The sequence below is a fragment of the Mugil cephalus genome, chromosome 15, assembly GCF_022458985.1.
Source record: "Mugil cephalus isolate CIBA_MC_2020 chromosome 15, CIBA_Mcephalus_1.1, whole genome shotgun sequence".
NCBI classification, from domain to species: domain Eukaryota; kingdom Metazoa; phylum Chordata; class Actinopteri; order Mugiliformes; family Mugilidae; genus Mugil; species Mugil cephalus.
The window spans coordinates 18,057,137-18,079,526 of NC_061784.1; the positions used below are offsets into that span (position 1 = coordinate 18,057,137).

A 22,390-nucleotide genomic window follows, 5' to 3' on the forward strand; every position below is an offset into this window, starting at 1 on the left:
TAAAATATGATGGGTTACTTTAGCATCACAGCCTGTTGCATCATTTGTCTTCCTAAAAACATACAGACTGTTTTCTTTATGTTAAGATACAGTTGAGACTCTGGCCATTTTTGTACATGCATTGTTGTTTTGTAGTTGCTTGTGTTCTAGTTTTTGCATGGACATAGATGACTGTATCATCTGCATACATCTATACTTCACACCCTTTGCATGCCAACGGTAAGTCATTGATATACAAGCTAACTAAACTCGGTCCTAGGATAGACCCCTGGGGTACACCCATTTCAGCGATTAACGGTGGTGATATGTCCCCATTTACCCTTACACACTGCACCCTGCCTGATAGTATTTCACCCAGTTAATTGTATTGGATGAAAGTGAAGTACTATCATGATTCACAGTAACAAAGGCCTTTTTAAGATTCAATAAAAGCACATTTTTATAGAAGGAATAAAGGATGTTATTGGAATTCCCATTTTGCACATTGTTATCCTTCTTTTTTCTTTTAAACCATTTTGTGATTTTAATAGATGTTAGTCGCCACAGCTGTTAAGATACCAACACTGGTATAAAAAACACCTCTGTCTTCCAATAAACTCCATTCATGCTGTCATTGAGAACTTCTTCATTTATTCATGGAAGGTGTGGCGCTGCTCTCAAAGAATAAGCAGACATCTTTTGGTCATGTTTAAACATTTTTTTTTCTTAAAAAAAAAAGATACTGATTATCATTATGAAAAGAAGAAAAAAGTCATGACATGAACCACCAAACTGTACATTTGTACATGGAAAGTAGCAAAACAGGCCTAACCATGGAAAAACTGCTTTTTTCTGCATGACTCCATCAAAATTTCACAACACATGAGAAGATTAAGACCGATCAAATGATTGGAATGAAATATTTTATCTTGCATGAGACCCAATTTTCATCACATAAAATATAAGAGTGTCCCTCTCGCACATAAATACTTGCTTCATTCATAAAATCCACATCCGATTTATACTCTACTCTCCAGCTGTTCACATTAACAAAATATGTCACCTAACAGTTTCCTGCATATGTGATCCATAACTTCTTTCTGCGACGAGCTGGTTTAGGTTTTGTTTGCTTAGCCAGTCTGGAGGTCAAATATTAAGTCAATGGATCAGCTCTGCTCTGGTTAAAGCCAGCGAGTAGGTCCACTGTCTGGGAGTCTCGTCTGGATAAAGAAATACCAATCTGACATCTTGTATTGTGATCAGCAAAGTGTCAATGCAACTAGGCTCTGCTACTTTCTCAAGAAAAATACAGTAACTTTAAAATCTTGCCACTATCTCAAGCTGAACGTCAAATTTTTGCAAAGGAGATCCTTCACCTGCAAATGAACATAAATCACATACAGAAGCACCATCATCACAGCCGGTGGCTGAATCTAGATGTTGTGTAACTGTGGACAAATATAGGTCGACTTTACAGTTTACGTTGTTTAAATAGTTTCAGTTAACCGTCTCTAATGCAGGTACATGATAATCTGCTGCTATCAGAGCTGGATGAGATCCCTGTCTTCATTACAAGTTAATCTGACAAATATTAACTTCCATATCTTTTAACTGTCATTTAAGTATAACAGGTTTATTGGTCCGACCATTAACCTAATTTTGAAATCGAGAAACTTTAATGCAGTGATTCAAAGCACAAAATACTTGCAGGACATGTTTTAAAATTAAAGAAACTGATCAGAAAGTTGTACAAATACATAAAAAAAAAGGTTGCAGAGAAGTTTCTGTGAATCAATTCAAGTGATTTCTAGTCTACCAACCTGCACTGCATATTGTATATTGACTTCCATTAATCCATAACCATGATTCCTTTAATTATGTTCAGCTCTTCGCTATAACTAGTAGTGGTTTAGGTTCGGTGTAAACTCACTGATTTCTCTTTCTCTTAACAGTCACTGTGTGATTTTAATCACCTTACTTCAACTCAGTGTGACTGGAAATGGTCTTTCTTTGGCGACATCTGGTGGTAGAATCAGAAACACATTCATTTTCTACAAAGAAAAAAAATTATAAACAGTTTGCACCACTTTTGAACCATTAGGAAAAAAAATTCTAATCACACGATAAACTCTACGCACAGTGGCGACAAGGTGATAGATGTAAATAATGGTGAAAGCGACGAAAGTGACCGACCGTCCCCGTGTCTATAAAAAGCTGACTTACCTTCAGACTGCATCAGTGATATGTGGATTCAATAATTTGTCAATGTACAGTGTATTCTGTCTATATTGTCTGACTGGAACACAGCTGATCTACTGGCTAATCAACGGCGATGCTCTGCGCATCTTCAAGTCTTTTTCTGTGTCTGACAGAATGTGTATGCCGTCCTGCAGCGGGAAGGTGGGTGGGCAGGGGGGGTTGCGGGGCAGGACGTTAGGACAGGAGGAGAGTGTGAACACGGGGCAGGAGCACGGACATCACAGCGCTGGCGCTCAGCAGAGGAACCGCAGGGTTGAGGTGACGACTGGAGCTCACAGCTGCAAAAAGACAGAATGTGACACATTATTTTAAATATTTTTTTTTTTGTTTTTTATTATGTCCACCCTCCTAATATTGCGTAGGTCTCCAAAACAGTTGTGACTCATCAGAAAATGGACATGGGCCTTCTGAGGGTTTCTGGAAAAAGGATGTTGTTAGCCTTTTGGGGCTTATGGGTTGAGGGGAAAGGCCTCTGTAGATCGATCATCCCAAAGATGAGTTTGGGAAGCCAGGTGAACACCTCGTGCTGTTTGTCATGTCCTTTTTAGTTGTTCCTAAACTGTTTTTGTGTGTTTGTGTCAGGCTGCGTCCTGAAAACTGCAGTTCATAGAGTGGCCACTTGAGGCTCCAAAGGAAGCAAATCCCCATAGACCCCATGTTAAAAAGCCCAACTTTACAGCAATATTTAACATGTTTACAGCCCGATACAAATAACTATTTTGGTTTCAATCGTTTGTTTCACTATTTATGATGACTGTACGGAGTGTGATTTTTTATTAAAGTTTAAAATTCTGCAAAATTAAGGGCATTCCCGCTTTGAGTGACAGGTGGTAGCCTGAGCTAACTGGTAGCACAGAGTTGGGTGGGCGGGTCTCAACGTCCAGGCTGCTTTAGCTCCGCCCCAACATGACCCCATGTCCATATTTGGAGTATACGAGTGTGGGTGGAGTAAATGTCATCCAATATGGCGGCCACAGCCTCAGCCTTAATTTTCGACGTTCAGAATCTAATGAGTGACGTCACAATGGGTCAGTGGTTGCTAGATGTCTCAGCAGCATCCACATGCATGTATGTCAGGTCCCAGCAGAACACGGAATTGTCTTAATATGGTCATTGTTATTCACTTCTCCTGTCAGTGGTTTTAATGTTGTGGCTGATCGGTGTATGGCGCGGCCCTTACTCCGACAGCTTTTCCCGTCTCGTTGCAGCATCCCCGTCACACAACTGCAGACGGGCCCAGTTCCCTTACTGGTGCAGATCTGCTCACAGCCTCCGTTGGCCTCCCCGCACCAGTCGGCCTCTGAGGACACATCAGAAACAGTTCAGATACTGAGCAGCTGTCGGACAAGATGGTGAATATATGTCATTTCTGTCCTTTGAATGTCGGTTTCTTGAAGACGTTCTGGGGCAGATGGACGTCGCCATGTGCTTACCTCTCTTCCTTATGGGTCCCACGCTGAGTATGTGCTCTTTATGGTCACTGTCCTCCGAGTACATTCTCCTCTTGTGCGGACAGTTCTGGTTCACATGCAGTTGACGTACATTAAAACACCCAGCAGAGAGTTTCATCGCTTAATAAAGACTAATTAAGTGTTTTTTCTGGGGTTCCTCACCACTTTGCAGGCGTTTGTTTCAGAGTCGCACAGGGAGACGTCGCAGTGCAGGTGGACCTCGTCGTAATCCCCGATGAACTTAAAGACAGTGACGTGGAAGCGGCAGGTGAGGGAAACGCCGTTCTCCGCCATGCCGATGGTGTTGTCCTTAATGTTTGGGCACCTGCAGAGGGTTAAAGCAACAGACTGGGTTCCAAAATCAAAACAGATTTCTGCTGGAAGGACGTCAGCCTTTTAACACCACACTGTATGCAGCCACATTCACTTCAGGTGTTTTTTTTGTTTTGTGTTTTTATGCCATTTTATTTTCTATTAATCCACACGGATCAAGTGTCACTTAACAAAAGCACTAATACAACTACACTAAAGGGACACAATTAACCATAATCACTGGTGTTCTGCACAGTATTACATGGAGGTTTACATGGAGACTTTTTTCCCATTCTGATTGAAAGTTTCAGGTAAACTGTTTACATGTGAGGTGATCTATTCTGATCTGATGTTCACATATACCTCTCATTTCAATCTGAACGGCCAATCCGAACACATGACTGATCCAAGATGGCGGTCTCTCGTCTAATCAGTATAGTAGTTGTTTTTACACTTTTATTATTAAAGCAACAGCTTGATTCAGAATGTCAGGTGGGTCGTATCCACTTTTGCTAATGTGTTAGACTAATAGTAGCCTGTATTCAAGGTTTTCCAGCGGTTCCAAATTTGTTCCACGCTTTGGTCTATCTTTGGCTTTTGCCGTCTAAGCGTGAGGCACAGACAAGTTGAAGAAACATCACTGCACATGTTTGTCAAGACAGAGCATGTGCAGACAGAACGAAGCCTGACTTCATTCCGATCCCCTGTTTAAATGACTTTCGATTGGTTTGGGAAAAGGAATATTCTACCCCTGTGAAACCGAATGGAATTTAAATCGGTTCGGGCCTGTTTATTCCCATTGAGGTGATTATATGGAGCATTTTCATTCGGTTTGAGCTTCTAAACCAATTGTAATTGGAGTATTTAGCTCTATGTAAACCCAGCTACTGTTACGTCTTATCTCTTTGTCCTTGTTTCTGTTGGCATGGTTGTATTGTTGCAAAAGCCACTTACTTGCTAACATGGGGGATTAAATACACATGGGTCTTGTGTGGTCAAAAAGAGAAAGTGTCTCTTTTCTACAATTTCTATTTTTTAACTCAACAGCCCTCTCCGTGTGTTTAGACTCCCATTCAACATGTACAATGCCTTCACAGAGGCGTCCGTTTATTCTATTGTCATTCTTCAGCATAAGAGTGACCCCAAACATACAACTAGAGTCATCTTCAGCCTTGAGAAAAACAGAGTTTTTGTGGAATCTTGTGAGAGATGTCACACCAACAATGCCCTAATCTCAATATCATGAAGTCAAGTTATTTAACATCAAGAGAAAAAAGACTGATTCCACAGAAAAAAAGAAAAAGTAAACTACTGTGGCGACTTCTTGCACATCTCACCTCCGAACTAGCTTGAAAAAACTCCAAGTGTGCATTACTTTACTACATTTACTGGCTAAAATGTTTCTGCATGTGCACTCGACTGTGCCTTAAAAGTTCCCACAATAGAAGGCGGTAGTGTCTCTAGCCTGTTCGCAATACTCCCATCACACAATGCATGGTGAAACGCCTTGTTGTGTCATGTAAATAAATTAGCTTGCACCTGTCAGCTTTACTGTTCATATACAATAAATCGGTTGCATAATTCACAATAAACCTTTGTTTATGCAGTTTGTGCTATTGTGATTTAAGGGCCTGGTGTACCCATAATCAAGTCACATCAGTCTTGACGCACACCATTTGGTTTTTATTAGTAGGCGTGTATTAACTGATATAGAGGGAAAAAAATAGAAAATAATAGGATAGTTGTTTGCAGGATAGTCCGACAAACAACCAGAGCAATTTTGTTGAAAACTAATTCAATGACTGTGTTGTTGTTACTCTTCTCAGTGCCTCGCCCAAACAATTTCACCGGGTAGATTTGGTAGATTTGATAGTGACGTCTCCAACCCTTCCCAAAGGAGAGACAAAAGTTGTGTGGTCTGGGAAAGTTGGTCTGGCTTGTAGATATTTAAAGTTATTTACAGAATTAAAATAAGAAGACATAGATTAGATAGATTAGATCTTTATGCAGAGACGGGGAACTACAGTCAAAATGGGTAAAATAGACAGTTCCCTGGTTTGATGATCTTTATATTGTTCAGAATCTGAGTAATAGTTAATAAATTATCTAGATGTATTACTGTAAAAAGAGACTCCAGCCCACCCTCTCTCTATGATGATGTATCGGAGTCGGTCGCTGCTGTAGCGGGACGGCGTGGCCCAGCACATGTTTACGATGAGGATGAGCTGGTTTTCATCCGCCCCCTCCACAAAGACGCCGACGAAGAGGACGTCCCGAGTGCTGAGCACCACCTCCCCCTCCCTGTATGGGTGGCGGTACGAGGAGTTCTTATACAGAGCCATCTTGGTAATGAAGTTCCCTTCCTGGGTCGGCAAGGTGAGGTTAATGACACTGGAGGAAAAAAGGATGATAGATGATAAAAGTGTTATGCTCTTGTTACTTAAACTGGAATATATAAAGTGTATATATTATGTCTATCGTAATGTGCATTGTCTGACCTGAGCATGGGCTTGAGGACTGTCTCCAGAGAGATCTTCAGATCCAGCTCGTAGGCGCAGGAAAACTCAACGTTGATGGTCTTGTCTCTGGTGATGACGTTCCCAGTGTTGTTCACGCTCTCTATCCACACAGTGTTCTTGTACATGATGTGTGTGCCATTCGACTGTCAGACACACAAAGAGTTATCTAATTATTATTCGGTATTTCATTGTTTCATAGTTGGCTTTTGTCTTCGCGAGGGTGATAAACAGCAGTCTCGATAACGGTGCGGGGAGTCAGGGTTAGCCTGCCTGAGCAGAAACAGATTTAAAGACACAGCTCATAAACTTGTAAGAGTACTCTATTTATTCAATCCACACATAAATCTTGTGCATATCATTAGCCTAGCTTAGCATAAAGACACGAAGGCGGATGGAACAGCTTAGCCTGTAATGTGTTCACAGAAACTGAAAAAAAGTCTGGGTACGAAAAAAATCTGTTAAGTAGGTGTTCATAAATATGACTCATTGGAGACAGGGCATACCCTGGACCAGTCTATCTCAGGGGTAGCCCAGAGAGATAGACAACCATTCACACTCACACCTAAAGCCAATTAAGTATCAACAGTGAATGGCGGGTGGTGGGAAGAAGCTGGAAGCTGGAAGCTGGAGGACTCACGTAGACACAGGGAAATCATGCAAACTCCACTTAAGCGATGTGAAAGCGTCGACCTGGTCAAACAACCCAGGAATTTATGGGCTTGGCTTAGAGAAAAACCTGGGTGGACGCAGCATTCCTGTTCACGTCAAAGCCGCGTCGACCTGGGTCACTCTGACGTTGATCTATCTGCCTGTTACATTCCGATTTTTGGTCTACTCCCATAAAGACTGATCTCTGAAGGGCAGGAATTTTTGTTCTTTTTTTTCAATCAAACAAATCAAGTTTGTTGTTACATGATCGTTATTGGAAGCACATAGGTGAATTAGCCCCACCCTAATGATTGGGAAACTGTACGGATCAAGGATCACTTGTTTATATACAGTTTGTATAGCGATATCCCACACTTTCTTAATGATCATGGCAGCGCTCTGCATCAGATATCGGGCACTGTGGAGGACACAGTGATTTATTCAAATATCAGCACCGTTTTGAAAGAGTGGGGGTTTGACCGGTCCATTCATCAGGTCAACAACAAAGTGTGTTGTGAAAGTGTTAAAAAAATACACCATGTCCCGCTTTGTTTATCTGCAATGTACGCAATGACGTATGAGGCACGCAGCTCTCGCAGTGGGAGGTCCAACCCGGGACTTCTGGCGATGTGAAAGCACCAAAGGCAAGTCGACCAGCAGTAATAAAAGCAGAAAGCAGTGAAAGAAAGTTGGTAAAATGATTCAAACCCAGAACCTTCTTGCTTCTTGCATCAGTGGTAGCCTCCACACCACTGCACAGTAGTTTTGATAGTGTGAAATCACAATGAGCTCACACTACCAAAGACCAGACAGACCAGATTTGTGTCGTCAATGCATCCTGGCTATGTTCACACCTCTACTTTAAACTGTAATTGGTTTAATACCAGGTCTAAACAGTGGATTAGAGGCAGTGTATCCTCACTGCTTCCAGTCTTTATGCTAAACTATGGTAATCACAGCCAAACGTCATCTCTGTACTGGGGCATAGCAGGTCAGTGCATTTGCCAAAAATGTTCAGCACGTATTTAGTGTGTTGTGTTACTATAAGCTGAGGCTTAATTACTAGACTTAACCTCCTAGGCTATGACGTCCGTAGTAATCCAATGATACACATATTTTAGCTGCCAGGACATTTTGAGTGACAAGTGGACAAAGTGTCACTCACATAGTTTGAAAAAGACAAATCAGCTGGAAAACAAAGTAATCCCTACAGTCAATACTCATGCAAAATGTAGTACAGGTGAATGTAGACAAACCTGTACAATTGAGCCACAGTGTCCCTTGGTGTTGTTGATGTGGAAGGAGATGAAGTCCTCTCCCTCGATGCCAGAACAGCGCTCGTCATTGATCCTGACGTCTTCTCGCTCAAAGCCCAGCTGGAAGAGTTTACACTTAGAGATGGAAACCTCCATCTTGGCATGCTTACAGGTCACCTCTGCCTGGATGATATCGTCCTCACCTGCCGGACAAGATAGACAGACAGATATATATAATATAATATGTAAAACTAAGATCCAGAACCCAGAACCAGGATGTGGATACTACAATAAAGTGCTAGTTAGCGATTAGTGTTGTATTTAAAAACAGAAAGGTAAAATAAACTCTAATCTGAAAACAAAATAATGAGGTCAGTTGAAATGTGAAGTGGAAACACCAAAATAAACTAAAAGTAATTACAATTGACTGAATGTGGATCATATAAACAGTCAGTTGAGAGGTTAAAATATGTCCAAGGAATCAATTTTAAATTAAAGTTAAAGCCATAAACCACTTTTAAAGGCCCTTAAACCAAAGTATCCCTCTGTAACCTTTAAACAGAGGAGAGTTATATGAAGCTAACCTCCGTTGCTGGTGGGTAACTCTGGACAGCCGCACAGGTCGCCTCCATTCTCCAGCTCACAGGTGAAGTTTGTGCAGATCTCTCCTGCACAGGGGTCATAGATCCATTCTGCTAAAGACAGGTCCACAAACAATGTTAGCTGTCACACACACAAGGATAGATTATAGAATATGCATGAAGAGGACGACGACTAGGAAACCAAACCGTGGCAAACAACGATTTGTTGAAGAGTCGTTTCAAATTTAACCACACTGTCTGAGATTGGGTAGATTTTAAACTGCAGCTTTCCAAATATAAAGTTACGGAGAAGTGTGTCCATGTTTAAAAGAGGCTGCTGTCTCACGGTGTCCTTACAGCAGTTTTCTTGGGTGATCCACTTGGTGGTGAGGGTGCCCATGGACCGGCAAGCCTCTGCGTAGGCTGCCAGCGATCCGCAGACCTGAGCCTTGCGATGATTATAGCAGCCGTCCAAGTAGCAGGACTGGTAGAAGGGCCGGGGATCCAACAGGCCGTGGCATGGCTGGAAGAAGCCCTTCAGCTGTGTCAGCTTCTGACAGGCGTCCTCACCCTGAAGAGCCAGGACGGCCGTGTTGTCACAGGACTGGGCCAGAGCCACATACTGGGTCTCGTCACAACTAGAAAAGATGTTTCTCTATATTAGTGAGGTACAGTATGTCTTAGAGAACCTCATGACCGATCCCTGGATGTACCTGTTCTGCATGCCATTGGTCTTCCAGCTCTGGGCCAGCTCCAGGGCGCTGACAGCCGGCTTGCCCCTGGAGGTGATGTAGTCATCACTGGGGTCCCCGTTGAAATTCCCACAAAGGCCACACACCTTGTTCTGAAGTCGCTGGCCCATTGTGATGCTAAGGGTGTTGAAGCGATTGTAGCGGACCTGGATGTCTTGGGGCGTATCGATGACGATGAAACCTTCGGACGTGGTCAGACGGGTCATCAGCCCTGTTAGGAATGGTACCGATACCGGAGTACCATTGACCTGGAAAGAGATATTTAGATGTTTGAAACAGGACAGATAATCCTTTAGTTTATCTTTGACCTCTGATGTGGCAGGTCTAGTGTTTTTTTGTGTTTCTTTTCCTTTTCAGGGTGATTTAACATTTGGAGGTTCCCAAATACCACATGACTGTGTGTTAATATGTAATAGAAAAAACTTGAAGATCCATATTTTGCCATTACAAAACTTTTTGTTTTCATTCTTTTTAATCTGTTGAACCCTGAAATGATAAAAAAAATAAATCTGGCAAAAATTGGACTGTTACTCAAACACAACCTTAATTCAGGCCTGTACTCAGTACAAAACTCCAATAACAGGAATACAACTACTTAATATGGAGAGGGACAATTTCAGTTTCATTAATAACTGTAAACGTGGAGAGAAATGAAGATGTAACATCGAGTTTTTTGCCGTTATGGTACTGAACTGAAAGTCTTTGACAATAAAGAGACATTTAAATGACACTTCTGTCTTTTTCTCCCAGCTCAGATTTAAAAACAGATTAGTGGTGTTTAAACCCACTCACCTCGGGCAGAAATGGAAATTCATGAGTCATCTGCATAAGTAGATAACACATTCACAAAACATTTCATGGACAAATAAAAGAGACGGCCTGAAGCAAAGATTATGACAATCTGAGATGGCGCTGTAATTAACTCCGTTCTGGTGAATATGATCCGGGAAAACCTTACAAAACGATGCCAACATTTTGCTCTTGGGGCAGTTCACTAAAACGTTTTGGTCAATGGTCTGCTGAGATCAAGCGGGATTCTTGGGAGCTAGAGTTTAAGGCATTCACAGAGTCGTTAACTACCTCTGTGTGACTAAAGCCAGAACTGGAGGAGCTTTAACGGGCTATCAGTGCCACCGTAATTGGTAAATTGGACTGTTAGAACCTTTTCAAAGATTTGAATTAGATCAGTTTCATTCGTCTGACAAAGGCTTCTTTAATAGCAGACTGCTTATGGCCAAGAGAAAGTAACTAAACCAGAAATCATGAATGAATAAGTGATAAAAATGCACCATGTCAGAGCTTTAGCTGGTCTGGTTTGAATAGTGGATTGGGTTAGGAAGTTTGTATTGTATGTCATTTATAAGTTTCCATCCCATAGTTGTCCTCGATGTCCTTTCTTTGGGAATGTGCATGCTTTAAAACTGCATTAATAGTTGTGTCAGGTACACACACTGGCTGATAAGTTAGAAAACTCTTCAAAGATCCTGCAGACGCAGACCACCTGACAACGCTCCAGTCCAATATTCAGTCAATTTCTAGCTCTCATTTGGTCCCTACGAACTCCTGAGACGAATATTTAGGTATTTAGCTGTTAAATGATTTCGAGAATTGAATAAAATGTGAAGTGAATAAAATGATATAGTTTCAATTGAAATTCAGTTCGATTTTCACTCAAGCAGCTGGATAAAATTCATCAGATGATGTAAATGACGAAGTCAAGCATTTTTCCATTATTTGACTAACAGAAAAAGCTGTATTCCTTTATTTCCTTCCATGTACCATGAAGGTACTAAGAGGAGGACTCCAGCAGCATGTGCAATAAATGAAAAAACCTTATCAGAAGCTTTTCCATGGCTACCAGCAAGGTTCGACATCTTTCTCTCACCTTGACAGTGCTCCCGGAGATGAGTATATTCTCTTCATTTATGTAAAGGTAGACATGGGAGATGGTGGTGAGGTTGGGCGTGCTCCATTTATCAAAGTTGGCGATGAGCTGGAAGGAGAGGTCTGGCAGCTTGTGACAGTTTGTGGATAAGACGAAGGAGCAGGAGGCCGGCAGGCGCAGGGACGCCCCATCAAACGTCCTGAACACTCCACCTCCCGACGCCACGCAGTGCTGGGAACGTCGGGCGAAGCAGCCTCGCACTCCGAACCTCAGGGTGCACTCCTCCTCCGCTTTACAGCGCCTTGGGTCGCACTGAATCAGGTTTCGCCCGATGCACTGGCAACGTTTGGTACAGTCGCTGTTCCAAAACAGCTGCTTAGGCTGGAATAAAGCATGACTGCTATTAAACTCAGAGCTGAAAGGGTTAATTGATTATTTAGTTGACTGATTTGTTTTCAATACCAACATGACTCACACTTGTATTAAAACACACTCTTGGCTGCATACTGTATGTCACTATGCATGTGCCACGTGAGGTTGGATGTGAGACTGACCTCGTAGTACTTGCCATCAGTATAGCAGCCGCAGTTCTGAGGCAGGATGCAGTTCTTGCCATTGAGCACGTAGCCCTGGTCACACTGGCAGCCCTCCACACAGTCCTGGCTGCAGTCCCTCTGGCCGCGGGCTGGGGCGCACTGAGGCGGGCAGACCGTCATGCAACTGGAGTAATGGCTGTTAGGCGGGCAGCTGGGGACTGGGAACAGACATTAGCCAGCGATTATACAACCACAATGCACCATTTTTCAACTAGATTTGCAGATTAAATTATTTGCAAACCTGGATTTTTAGGAAACACGATCATTTAATATCAGGTTCATGTTTGCATGTCACTATACTTAGACCCTGGTTAGCCTAGTTTAGCATAATGACTGCAAGCAAGGGAAAAACACACCTATGAACATGTGTGTGAAGGTCATAGTATATCCATGACCTATTTAAACCTCAAACTTCCCACCAGTCCCTTAGAACTGAAAGATCTTCATACCTCACTGTAAATTTTCATCATAAGGCAACCTCTGGGGCTGAAAAATAAAGCTAAAATTTAAGTATTAACCGAAATTAGCCCCAAAAGTAAATAAATCCCCAAAGATCTCCATGTTAAAACTGCAGTCTTTGCAACAGAAATAAACACGATTACAGCCTGGTACGGTTATCATGAAGGGGGAAACTGGCTATAGAGAACATAAAGTTTTTTTTTCTACCAGGCTGTCAATAGGTTTATTATTATTTTCTTTAAAATATCTAACTTTAAGCTATATTAAGGCTACTTTGAGCTATAGATGGGTGCTGAATCAGATTGCTTTCTGTCTGCCTTAGCACCCCTTGTGAAATAGCCAGTGTCAGATGGCAGATACCGGTGCCAGTGCCCCCACATTGAGCTTAAAATCTGCTCTTCCTAATCCTATGGGAAACATTACAGAGGATTCAATATCACTGGAACCACTTTCTGCTGATGAAATTAGGATTGCAGACAGTGAGGCTCGTAGTTTATGCACAGCAACACATTTCCAGTTCAAAACTTTTCTGATGTTTTGTTTCATCAATATGGAACCACATTTTATAAGGGTGTGTGCAGGAAGCTTGCTCAGCTTTGCTGCACGGCTCTGAGAAACCACAACACACGCAGACAAACAATGTGAAGTTACAGTACTCACCACAAGGCGTGTCACTCCTCCAGCCGGTAACAGGAACTCCCTGGGTCAGACAGGTGCTGGCATAGATCTGCAGCCAGTTACAGATTGTATCCTGAGCTCCCTGATCCAAACAGGTGTCCTGCAGGCAGCTTTGGTAAAAGAACGCCGGCGCCACCTTGCTGTGACAGCGTGCAAACAAACCTCCCCGATCCACGATTAACCCGCACAGCCTGACTGCCTCAGGCTCCACAAACACATACAGCCCATCTCCGATGTGGAAACGTATGCCCGTGTTGACTTCACCGACGGCGTTGTCGGTGCCAGCGTCCGCGTTGGCATCGGCCACCATGAGAGGGCCGTCACTTAGGGCGCTCTTCTCCCCCAGGCCACAGCGGGGGCAGGAGTCTCCGCAGCCCACCTGGCAGAACGTGTCCCTCTCTGCCCAGGTCATGCCCCAGTCGGTGGTGGTGAGGGTGGGTGGGTATAACGGCACGCCCTGACAGAGGCCGCAGGTGGCGTTGTAGAGGTCGCGGGGTAAAGTCAGGAGCAGGAGGGTGTTCCAGTCGAAGGCCACCTTCAGGCCGAAGTCTGTCTCCAGGATGAACTGCATGCCCAAGGTGAAGATGTTGACCTTTCCCGGGCCGAGCTTCAGCGGAAGGTACAATCGCTCCTTATTCACCTGAGTGAAGAGGATTGACATAAAGCTCATCTGAACAAGGTGAACAACCACTTCCAGGATTCTAATCGACCTGACTTGTTTTCAAAGCATGTGGGAAAACCCAGGCCATGAAAGGATGAATGGATGAATGGATACTATTAAGACTAAGATTGAAAGAGTGCCTATGGCTAAGAAAGAGAGAGTGAAAGAGAAAATTAGAAAAGGTGTGTGAGTGTGTGCCGTTGATGTGTGTAAGTCATTTCTGTTTCTCCTCAGATCTTTTAGTCGGTTTGTGAACCCAGTCCAAATGTCGCTCAGGGTCAGGGTTTTGTCCGAGCCAAATCCTGCCCGATAAAAGATGCCCATTGAAATTAGATCCGCCTTAAGCCAATCAAAGAGGAATTCACCCTCTGCCTGGTTATTCTATCGGCTTGATTAGAAATAACGTGTCCTCACAAATGCAACAACTGCGACCTTCACAGGGCATGAAAAAACACAATCTCCTTCCACATTACAAGTACTCTCAAATAATTAATTTACTTTCCAGGTACTTACCGTGACCGTGTTTTTGTAGCTTCGAGACACTTCAATTTCATAGTCGTAGACCTCCAGCACAAAGCCCCTCACCCAAATTGCCTGGCCCGTGTCTCTTTCCTCATTACGAGCCGCAATTTTAAATGGAGGAAAAGCTCCACTGATGGCAGCATGCTCCGTGCTCTCACCCCCACAGCTGGTTGTGGCCATCCTAAGGGTGCAAGAGCTCTGCAGCTCGAACGGTACGCCGCCAAACGGCAGAAAATGTCCATAACCGGCCGCCACACACAGGGCCTCAGTGCGCGGCTGGCAGAAATACAGGCCGTCGTTCTCCTGGCAGTACTCCTCAGACTGACAGGGTGAGAGGTGACAGTAAACGCTGTTGTCAGAGCCATTGCAGTAGCAGCGCTCCTGGCATTCCCAGTCCGTCCAGAAAGTCTGATTAGTGGCCAACTGGCGCCCGTGGCCCATGCAGCCGCAATCACTGCGTGACACACAGAGGCCATCCCGCAGCGCAAAGCCGTCCTCGCACTGGCACCCTTCTTGACACGGCAAAGGACACGGCTCTTCGGGTTCGTCTAAGTTGGCACAGGTCAGAGGGCAGGCGCTAGTGCATTCATCGAAATGACTGTTCTCCGGGCAGGGGAGAGCTGAGACAGGAGAGAAAACACAGTGACAAGTCAAAAACCTTAAATCACTCCCTCTTGGCAGCAGTTGCTAGATATCAGGCCTAACATTTTTTATATATATATATATATATATATTTGGGGTCCTATGGGTGGAGGGGAAAGGCCTTTGTTAATCATTCAACAGACACTTGAACAGTTTGGGATCTAGTGAATTTGACCTTGTGCTGTTTTTCATGTTGTTGTTCCTAAACTGGTTTTCTGTGTGTGTGTGTGTGTGTGTGTGTGTGTGTGTGTGTCAGGCTGCATCATGCTGGGAACAAGGAGCGTCATTGCTGTGGGGTGGGGGTGCCTGGTCTGGTCTAGGTGGGTGCTACATGTCTAAGTAACATCCACATGCATGCCAGGTTTCCACAGAGGCCCCTCACCTAAACCCATAGGACCCAAAGGCCCCCACTATCAACGCTACACAAGACACCCTCAGAAGGCCCATGTCCATTCTCTGATGAGTCACAACTGTTTTGGAGAAACAAGAGAGACCTACACAATATTGGGAAGGTGGCCATATTGTTATGCCTGATATGTATGTGTGGACACTTATATGTTTTATCTTGGCTAGCAGTGTCTGTAACCACAACCATCACTAGTGTTTTGATACTTGATATCACCTTGGATTTAATAAGAGTGCTTCTTTTCACCGGCGTCACCAGAGATAACACCAGAGGTCAACACAAAAGGTCATGTAACCAGTTCATTTGAATTTTATCTTCCTTATTTTGAGGAAGATGAATTTGCGTGACAAGAATTTAAGAGATATGAGAGTTACAGCTGATTTGCAAAACACCTTTCAATGGACACATGTAGAAAGCGCGATTGTACTTTCCGAAATATCGCTTTTATTTTGCAAAAAACAAAAAATGGTAATGGAAATTTAGCTAATGATGGTCAGCTGAGACATGGATTTTGTTGCAGCAGTGGTAGAAATGTTTTAAACTGCACAAACTTTATCGTCAGAGTAACTCTTGTGAACTCAAGCTGCAGCCTGCAATTAAAGTTTTTTTAAGACTGCAAGGAATGACTGTCAGAACATGTCTTCTGATACTGAAACTAATAACACGGTTTGTTATTTGTTTCACCTGGCCTTTTCCTGCTATGACATGTTTTATGACAGCTGTGATAAAGATCTGGATTTGTTTAAGAACAAAGACGATGACAAGTTTGCTCTGGCGATAATAAGGTTGTTGACATTCAGGTTGAGTTTCACAGGAAGACATTTTTGTTCGTGCATGTTTGTGTCTACAGACACTGCTAGCCGAGGTAAACCATGTCTTGCATCATATTAATTATGTCAAGCCTGGTCAGATGACCACCAAAATATGAGCCTTTGAACTTTTATCTACTCACGGCAGTTGGTTGCACTCCTCCAGGAAGCGAGGCCTACTTGAGCATCCTGGCAGGCCGAAGCGTAAGCCTGCAGTGAGGAACACAAGGCTGAACGGTTCCCTTCCCTTACGCACATGTTATACAAGCAGTTCCTGAAGAACGGCGAGGGGTTGACCACTGCATGGCACGCCAGGAAGGAACTATTCCCCGGGTCGTTGATGTTGCCACACATCCAAGGACTCTGGTAAAGACGCAAGTCTGTGCACATGCGATACAGGTCGTCACAGTCCCCGTTGCAGGTGAGATCATCGGCAATGGCCCGCCAACCCTCTGTGAACTGTTCAGTGGAGTCTGCAAGGCGTCCATTGGGTAGACGGAGGTCATCAGTGGTGTTGCTATTAAACACGCCGCAGAGACCACATGTAACGTTGTAGAAGAGGGTTGAAAGGGAGATGTTGAGGGATCCTTGGTGTGTGTAGTGGACACGAAGCAGACCACGGGACTCCACCACTGTAGCATTGCCTGGTGCTCGGTAGATCATTATCGTCTCCATAGGGTGAACATATGGGAGCACCACTGGTTCACCATTTACCTGGTGGACAAAAGATCATAGGTATTTGTTGGCAAAATAAAGAGATAATAAGGTTTGGGGGTTCTAGAGAAAATACTAACCTTCACTGTATCAAAATCCACCCCTCCCATTTGAGCCTCCACGTTAGCCACTGCAACTACAACAGGTCTTTTCCAAGTAGGGCCTTTGTTCACCAGGCGCCTGCCTATCTTCACCTCAACCAATGAGCCGTTAGCCGGCACGGGACCACACAGCTTCAGTAGGTAGTAAGAGCTGTCATCTGGGAATAGCAGGAAGGTGCCATCAAAAGAGGATGTCACCGAGTTCTGGGTGACTGAGCACACACCTTCCCTCCGAGGGTAGCAACCCAACAAGCCCACCTCAGCCACACACACCTCGCCTTCCTTACAGGTCTCATTGAAACAAGAGACCTCCCCAGCAGGCCCGCAGGTGCAGCGGAGGGTGCATTCGCCCTCTTCACCACTGGGACCAGCCCAGAACGTGGCATTGAGAGGGTAGTAGAGGCCGTTGTGCTCACATCCGCAGTCTTCGCGCTGTACGCAGCGACTGCCACTCAAAACATAACCCTGGTCGCACTGGCAGCCCTCGGTGCATGGATGAGCACAGTACAGCGGAGCAGTGAGGTCTGAGCAGGAAGCTGGACAGGCACTTGTGCACACCTGGTAATGACTGTTCGCCGGACATGACAAAGCTGAGGACCAATAAGAGAAAATAAACAGATGAAATCGAAGTAAATGTATGTAAATTGATGGATATAAGGAATCTTAATCTCACCACAGAAGGTGCGAGATCTCCAGGGTCGTATTGTGACTCCAAGGGCCTGACAGGCCAGTGCATAGGCCTGGATAGCCTGGCATAGTGTGGTGATGTTATCCCTGTTGCTGCACATGTCATATACACAGCTATACACAAAGGCTGTAGGATCCACCACAGCTCTGCAGTCCCTAAAAGGTCCGTCGGTTTTGTTGATGAGCCCACAATAGTCTGAGCGAAAGTAGAAAGCTTCCGTTACTGGGTCGCACGTGCTGCAGTTCTGCGCACATCCATCCGTACACCTCCAGTCTGGGTCTTCTGCCCGCCAGCTTCCTCCCAGCTCGACCACACTTTCTGCTAGAGAGCCGTCAGGTAGTACAGGATCATCCGCAGGGTCATCGTTATAGTTACCACAAAGGCCGCAGGTGTTGTTGAAATAGGAGCTCGGTAGGGAGATGGACGCATAGTGTTGGCCATCATAGGTCACCAAGAGCCCAAAGTCTGTTTCTAAAGCAACAGCAACCCCAGACTGGTAAACTCTGATAGCACCAAGTTCGAGCTGGACTGGTAAAGTCTTCATCAAGCCATCCACCTAAAGAGAGACACAGAGGGAAATTTGGAAAGCGAATGGTGGATGAAGGGAAACATCATACACAAATATTAATTTTAATATTATTGATATCTTCTCACCTGGGCTGTTCCCAAACTGCCTTTGGGTAACATGACTCGGTGACCATACACCTCCACCGTGACGTCTCTAAGCCAAGAGACAGAGGTGACCCCCCGGTTTTCATTTTTGGCCTCCACACTGAAGAAGGGCAGCCCCGGCATGTCCCAGCAGGGCCGAGCCAGCAGGTAGGAGCAGGTGCCCTGGAAGTGATAGAGGAAGCCATCGAAGGTGTGGTAATGGGGGTCCCCAAATACCACACAGGTGCTGGTGCGAGTGGGTTGGCAGTAGAAGGCTCCTTCCTGTTGCTCGCAGGTCTCGAGCTGACCGCATGGAGCCTGGAGACACTGCACCTCGTTATTGGCGTCGAGGCAGCGGCATCGCTGTGAACACTGGTCTGAGAGCCAGAAGATTTCCCCTCGTCTATAGAAACGCCCTGGAGGATGCACGAAAGACAAGGTTTTTACAAGCACTGCAAGCACATGAGAGGTTTTCACTGACTGCCATTTGATTTGGACTTGCCATTGTAGCTGCAGCCATTTGCAGGATCTATAAGTTCAGTGTCTACGCGGAATAACCATCGCCCGGGGACATTTACATTCGTCGTCTGTTCAATGTTCACTACGTCATTTGAGCGTGATCCTGGCAGGTTGAAGAAATGACCAATATCTCCACCATTAAAACCTGACTGAAGAGGGGAAAGGTGCTGGAAGCGTCAGGTCAAATGTTTCCATACCATCAAATTATCTTTGAAATGATCGTGACAATACCTGCGCCGTTGTCCCACCCAGTCCCGTTAAAGGGTCGCCACCACTGGCTGTTCCCGTGCTCCATGTGATTTCCCCGTAGTTGAACATAGAGAAGCACACCACGCCATCTGAGATTAGTACAGTTTGGAATGTGTTCACCTTTTAAACAAACGGTAAAAGGTAGGAACGGAAATGAAGAGCACAGTAAGGGAGGACAAAAATTCAGAACATTTATAAAATGGCAGAAACTGTGTTCAAATATATTGGATTATTATTCAACTCGATCAGTAAAATCTCCACCATGTGACAAAATGAATTTAAGACATGAATCATGCTCATATCGAAGTTCATTAAAACAAAATCATGCCTTGTTGGTTAACACAGTTGTATGATTTGTGTATCCAGCACATTACATCAATGTGGCCTTCCAGAGCAAAGTTGAAGAGCATTACAACTTAGCAACTTAGAGGATAATATGTATTCGGTGAAACCATAAATAACAATAAACGGGATAGGCAAAAACCATTGTAGGTGATGTATACTGAGCTGAAGGACATTCAGAAATAGGATGAAGTGTCATACGGCATAATTGTCCTTTCTGAACAATTTTGGCTAATGGTGTGTTCATGGCTACAAGTCTAGTCCAACTGAAGCTGTATGAAAATACAAACTACCGTAGGACACTTGTTGCTTTGTGTTACAAGGCTGCAAACCAACCAATCATATGTATCCAATCATATGTATTTGTTTCACCAGTTTTAACAAAACTAAATTGAGCCTTGAGCAACGCTTCAGTGGCGACTCAGAGAAGAGCAGCCCGACACACTTGATGGTTTGTAGGTTTTGTGGCTTGAAGTGTGACCATAGAATAAGACAGGCTAGTCCTGTTGGAACAATCTCAAGAACTTGCTGCCCATAATTTATTGATACAGGTCTACTCAAAAGCTCTCAAATATGCTTGGTCCCCTCCACAAGCCGTAGCTGTATTAAAACGACTAGAAATTCATGTGAAAATTAAGCAGATTTTGGACTTTACCGGAGTCGTCTGACTTCCTCCATAGAAGGTGACTTGGTGCCATGTTGCGATAAACACCCAGTTGGCTGTGAAGGTGGGCATGCTTTTGAAGTACTTCCGGACATCTTGCGTTGCCCTTTCCAGTATTTCAGGTTCGGTGGACTCTCGGTAGTACACGTCTCCGCGGATGCCGTTGTGCACGTCTGCCCAAAGCGGAGCGATGAACGATCTACTGTCGCTCAGCGGGAAAGCCTCTGGTGTGAACTGGCTGACTTGCACGTTGAAGGAGATCACACCGTTGTTGTTGACCTGTGAGCAGAAAGAAGAGGGTTGTGTTGTCGGATACTATGATGGATACTTTGTAAGACATCGGTTTAAAGGGATGATGGATGCATTAAAGAGTCTTGAGCTTACATAGATGGAGCGGTAGGGGAAATTGAAGAAAACGAAGGGGATAAGCAATGTAATTTCAGGAGAACTTCCATCGTCCATCTTGGGCGTCTCTAGATCCCTATGGCCAGGTCCATATGGGTACAAGATATCCTGAGTGTGGGCTGATAGGAAAATAATGTTGAAATCGACAATTTCCAACTTCCAAAAATTAGTAAATTTGGTTGTTGGTTGTAGAATTTGAAGTGTATCAATAAACATACCTCCTGTATGTGCAAAGATGCTGAAGAGATGAAGCAGAACGACTGGACAGCCTGGTCTGACCATTCTAAAGACGAAACAGAGAGAGAATGAGATGTGAGGTGGTTTTAAACCCATGCTACTTTATCTGCGTTGCATTTTCGTAATGGAAACACAGGAAGACATGAGTCACAGGACGACTTCTCATAAACAAGGCTGCTGGACAAAAGATGAGAGGGGGAGAACCATCAAACCACCGTCATGTTATTTCTTTAAGATCGGGCTCCCAGGTCTCCCCAGAGGAGTCCTGAAAAGGCCCCATTATGCATGCCAGAACAATGTATCAGGATCACATTTTCCTTACAGTCCCATGTGATTCCACAACAGTGGACTACAGGCCTCTCTGTGCCTCCGTTCCCTGCAGCTGACTGGACTGGCCCACTCTGCTCCAGCGTCTCAGTGTCTGAAGCCGCAAGGCTGCTTAGGACCTCATTACCACTTCTGTTTGGGACCCATCCATGCCTTGTTGGCTAAAGGGAGAGGAGCGTAAACACTGGGGCACTAATGGCTTTAAGTGAGTAGGTTTGGATTGCCAAGGTCCTTGCTGTGGCCCTTTGGGGTTGTTCAGTGCCCGGCTTGGCAAGTTGCCCACTGGCAAAGTCGAATGTACAGCCACAGTTTGGCAGATTATACAGTCACCATATGGCATCGCCTGGGAACTTAACTGTTTGATGAATGGGAATTTCTGCGAAGATTGTCAGTCATCAAGGTCACGGTGCATCCAAAGAAAACAAGCTAACACAAGAGCAACTGGACTTGAAGGGTTTCTAGAAGATGTTTCGCCACTCATCCAGGTAGCTTCATTAGCTATCAGTGACCGGTGGAGAGTTGGGATTTTAATGACAAAACTTCAGGTGTTGCACACCTGAAACTTGACTAGGATGACTAAGTTCTTTAAAGAGTGTTATAGACCCTTGCTTGACTAGGTCATTATAAACCCTAGAAATGGAGGAGTTACAGGTGACCACATGGATGACGTCTAAAATAAACCTTTCAAATCCAGCTGCTCTTGTTTCAGCTAAATTATTTATTTATTTTTTTTTTGGATATACCATGACCTGGATGACTATTATAAAGGCATTTGGGGTTTAGATAGTGATCTTTGGGTGTTGTGCACCTGGAACTCACACATCTATAAAGACCTAGTCATGCCAAGGTCTGAGAGTTTCAGGTAGGTAACACTCCCCATAAAAACACCTTTAAAGCCCCCATTAAAACTCCTCACCAATCATTTAGAACTGAAGAAACATCTTCAAGTCCAGCTGACCTTGCTTCAGCGGTTCTTTGGGATAATAGATTGAAACTCCAAACTCTCTGACTAACTACTGATTAAACTACTGATTGAGGCGTCTACATGTTAATGCTCATTCATTACCATCTTTCTTAG

General features: G+C 44.3%; 1 protein-coding gene across 1 annotated transcript; it reads right to left on the reverse strand.

Annotated features, from left to right (window-relative positions):
* Nucleotides 1-608: 608 nt before the first annotated feature.
* Nucleotides 609-21,237, reverse strand: tecta (tectorin alpha). Its single transcript, XM_047607095.1, has 23 exons — nt 20,967-21,237; nt 20,728-20,867; nt 20,335-20,622; nt 19,320-19,457; nt 19,072-19,237; nt 18,573-18,985; nt 17,904-18,474; nt 17,210-17,820; nt 16,559-17,129; nt 14,550-15,178; nt 13,358-14,015; nt 12,197-12,396; nt 11,643-12,023; nt 9,719-10,005; nt 9,363-9,643; nt 9,009-9,119; nt 8,425-8,627; nt 6,500-6,663; nt 6,144-6,392; nt 3,852-4,014; nt 3,672-3,756; nt 3,419-3,538; nt 609-2,516 (listed from the first exon to the last, which is right to left on the reverse strand). Exons 1-23 carry the CDS (start codon nt 21,079-21,081, stop codon nt 2,413-2,415), a joined length of 6,648 nt encoding a protein of 2,215 aa, XP_047463051.1. The 5' UTR covers nt 21,082-21,237; the 3' UTR covers nt 609-2,412.
* Between the last annotated feature and the right edge of the window lie 1,153 nt (nt 21,238-22,390).

What these genes read in the sequence shown, in the direction of transcription:
- tecta (XM_047607095.1), bottom strand. Translation starts at nt 21,081, where the DNA reads ATGGGTTTAAAACCACCTCACATCTCATTCTCTCTCTGTTTCGTCTTT. An exon ending in GAGGAAGTCAGACGACTCCG is followed by an intron (nt 19,458 to 20,334) that starts GTAAAGTCCAAA and finishes TTTGTTTAAAAG; the next exon opens with GTGAACACATTCCAAACTGT. An exon ending in GATCACCCAAGAAAACTGCT is followed by an intron (nt 9,120 to 9,362) that starts GTAAGGACACCG and finishes ACCTGTCTTTAG; the next exon opens with CAGAATGGATCTATGACCCC.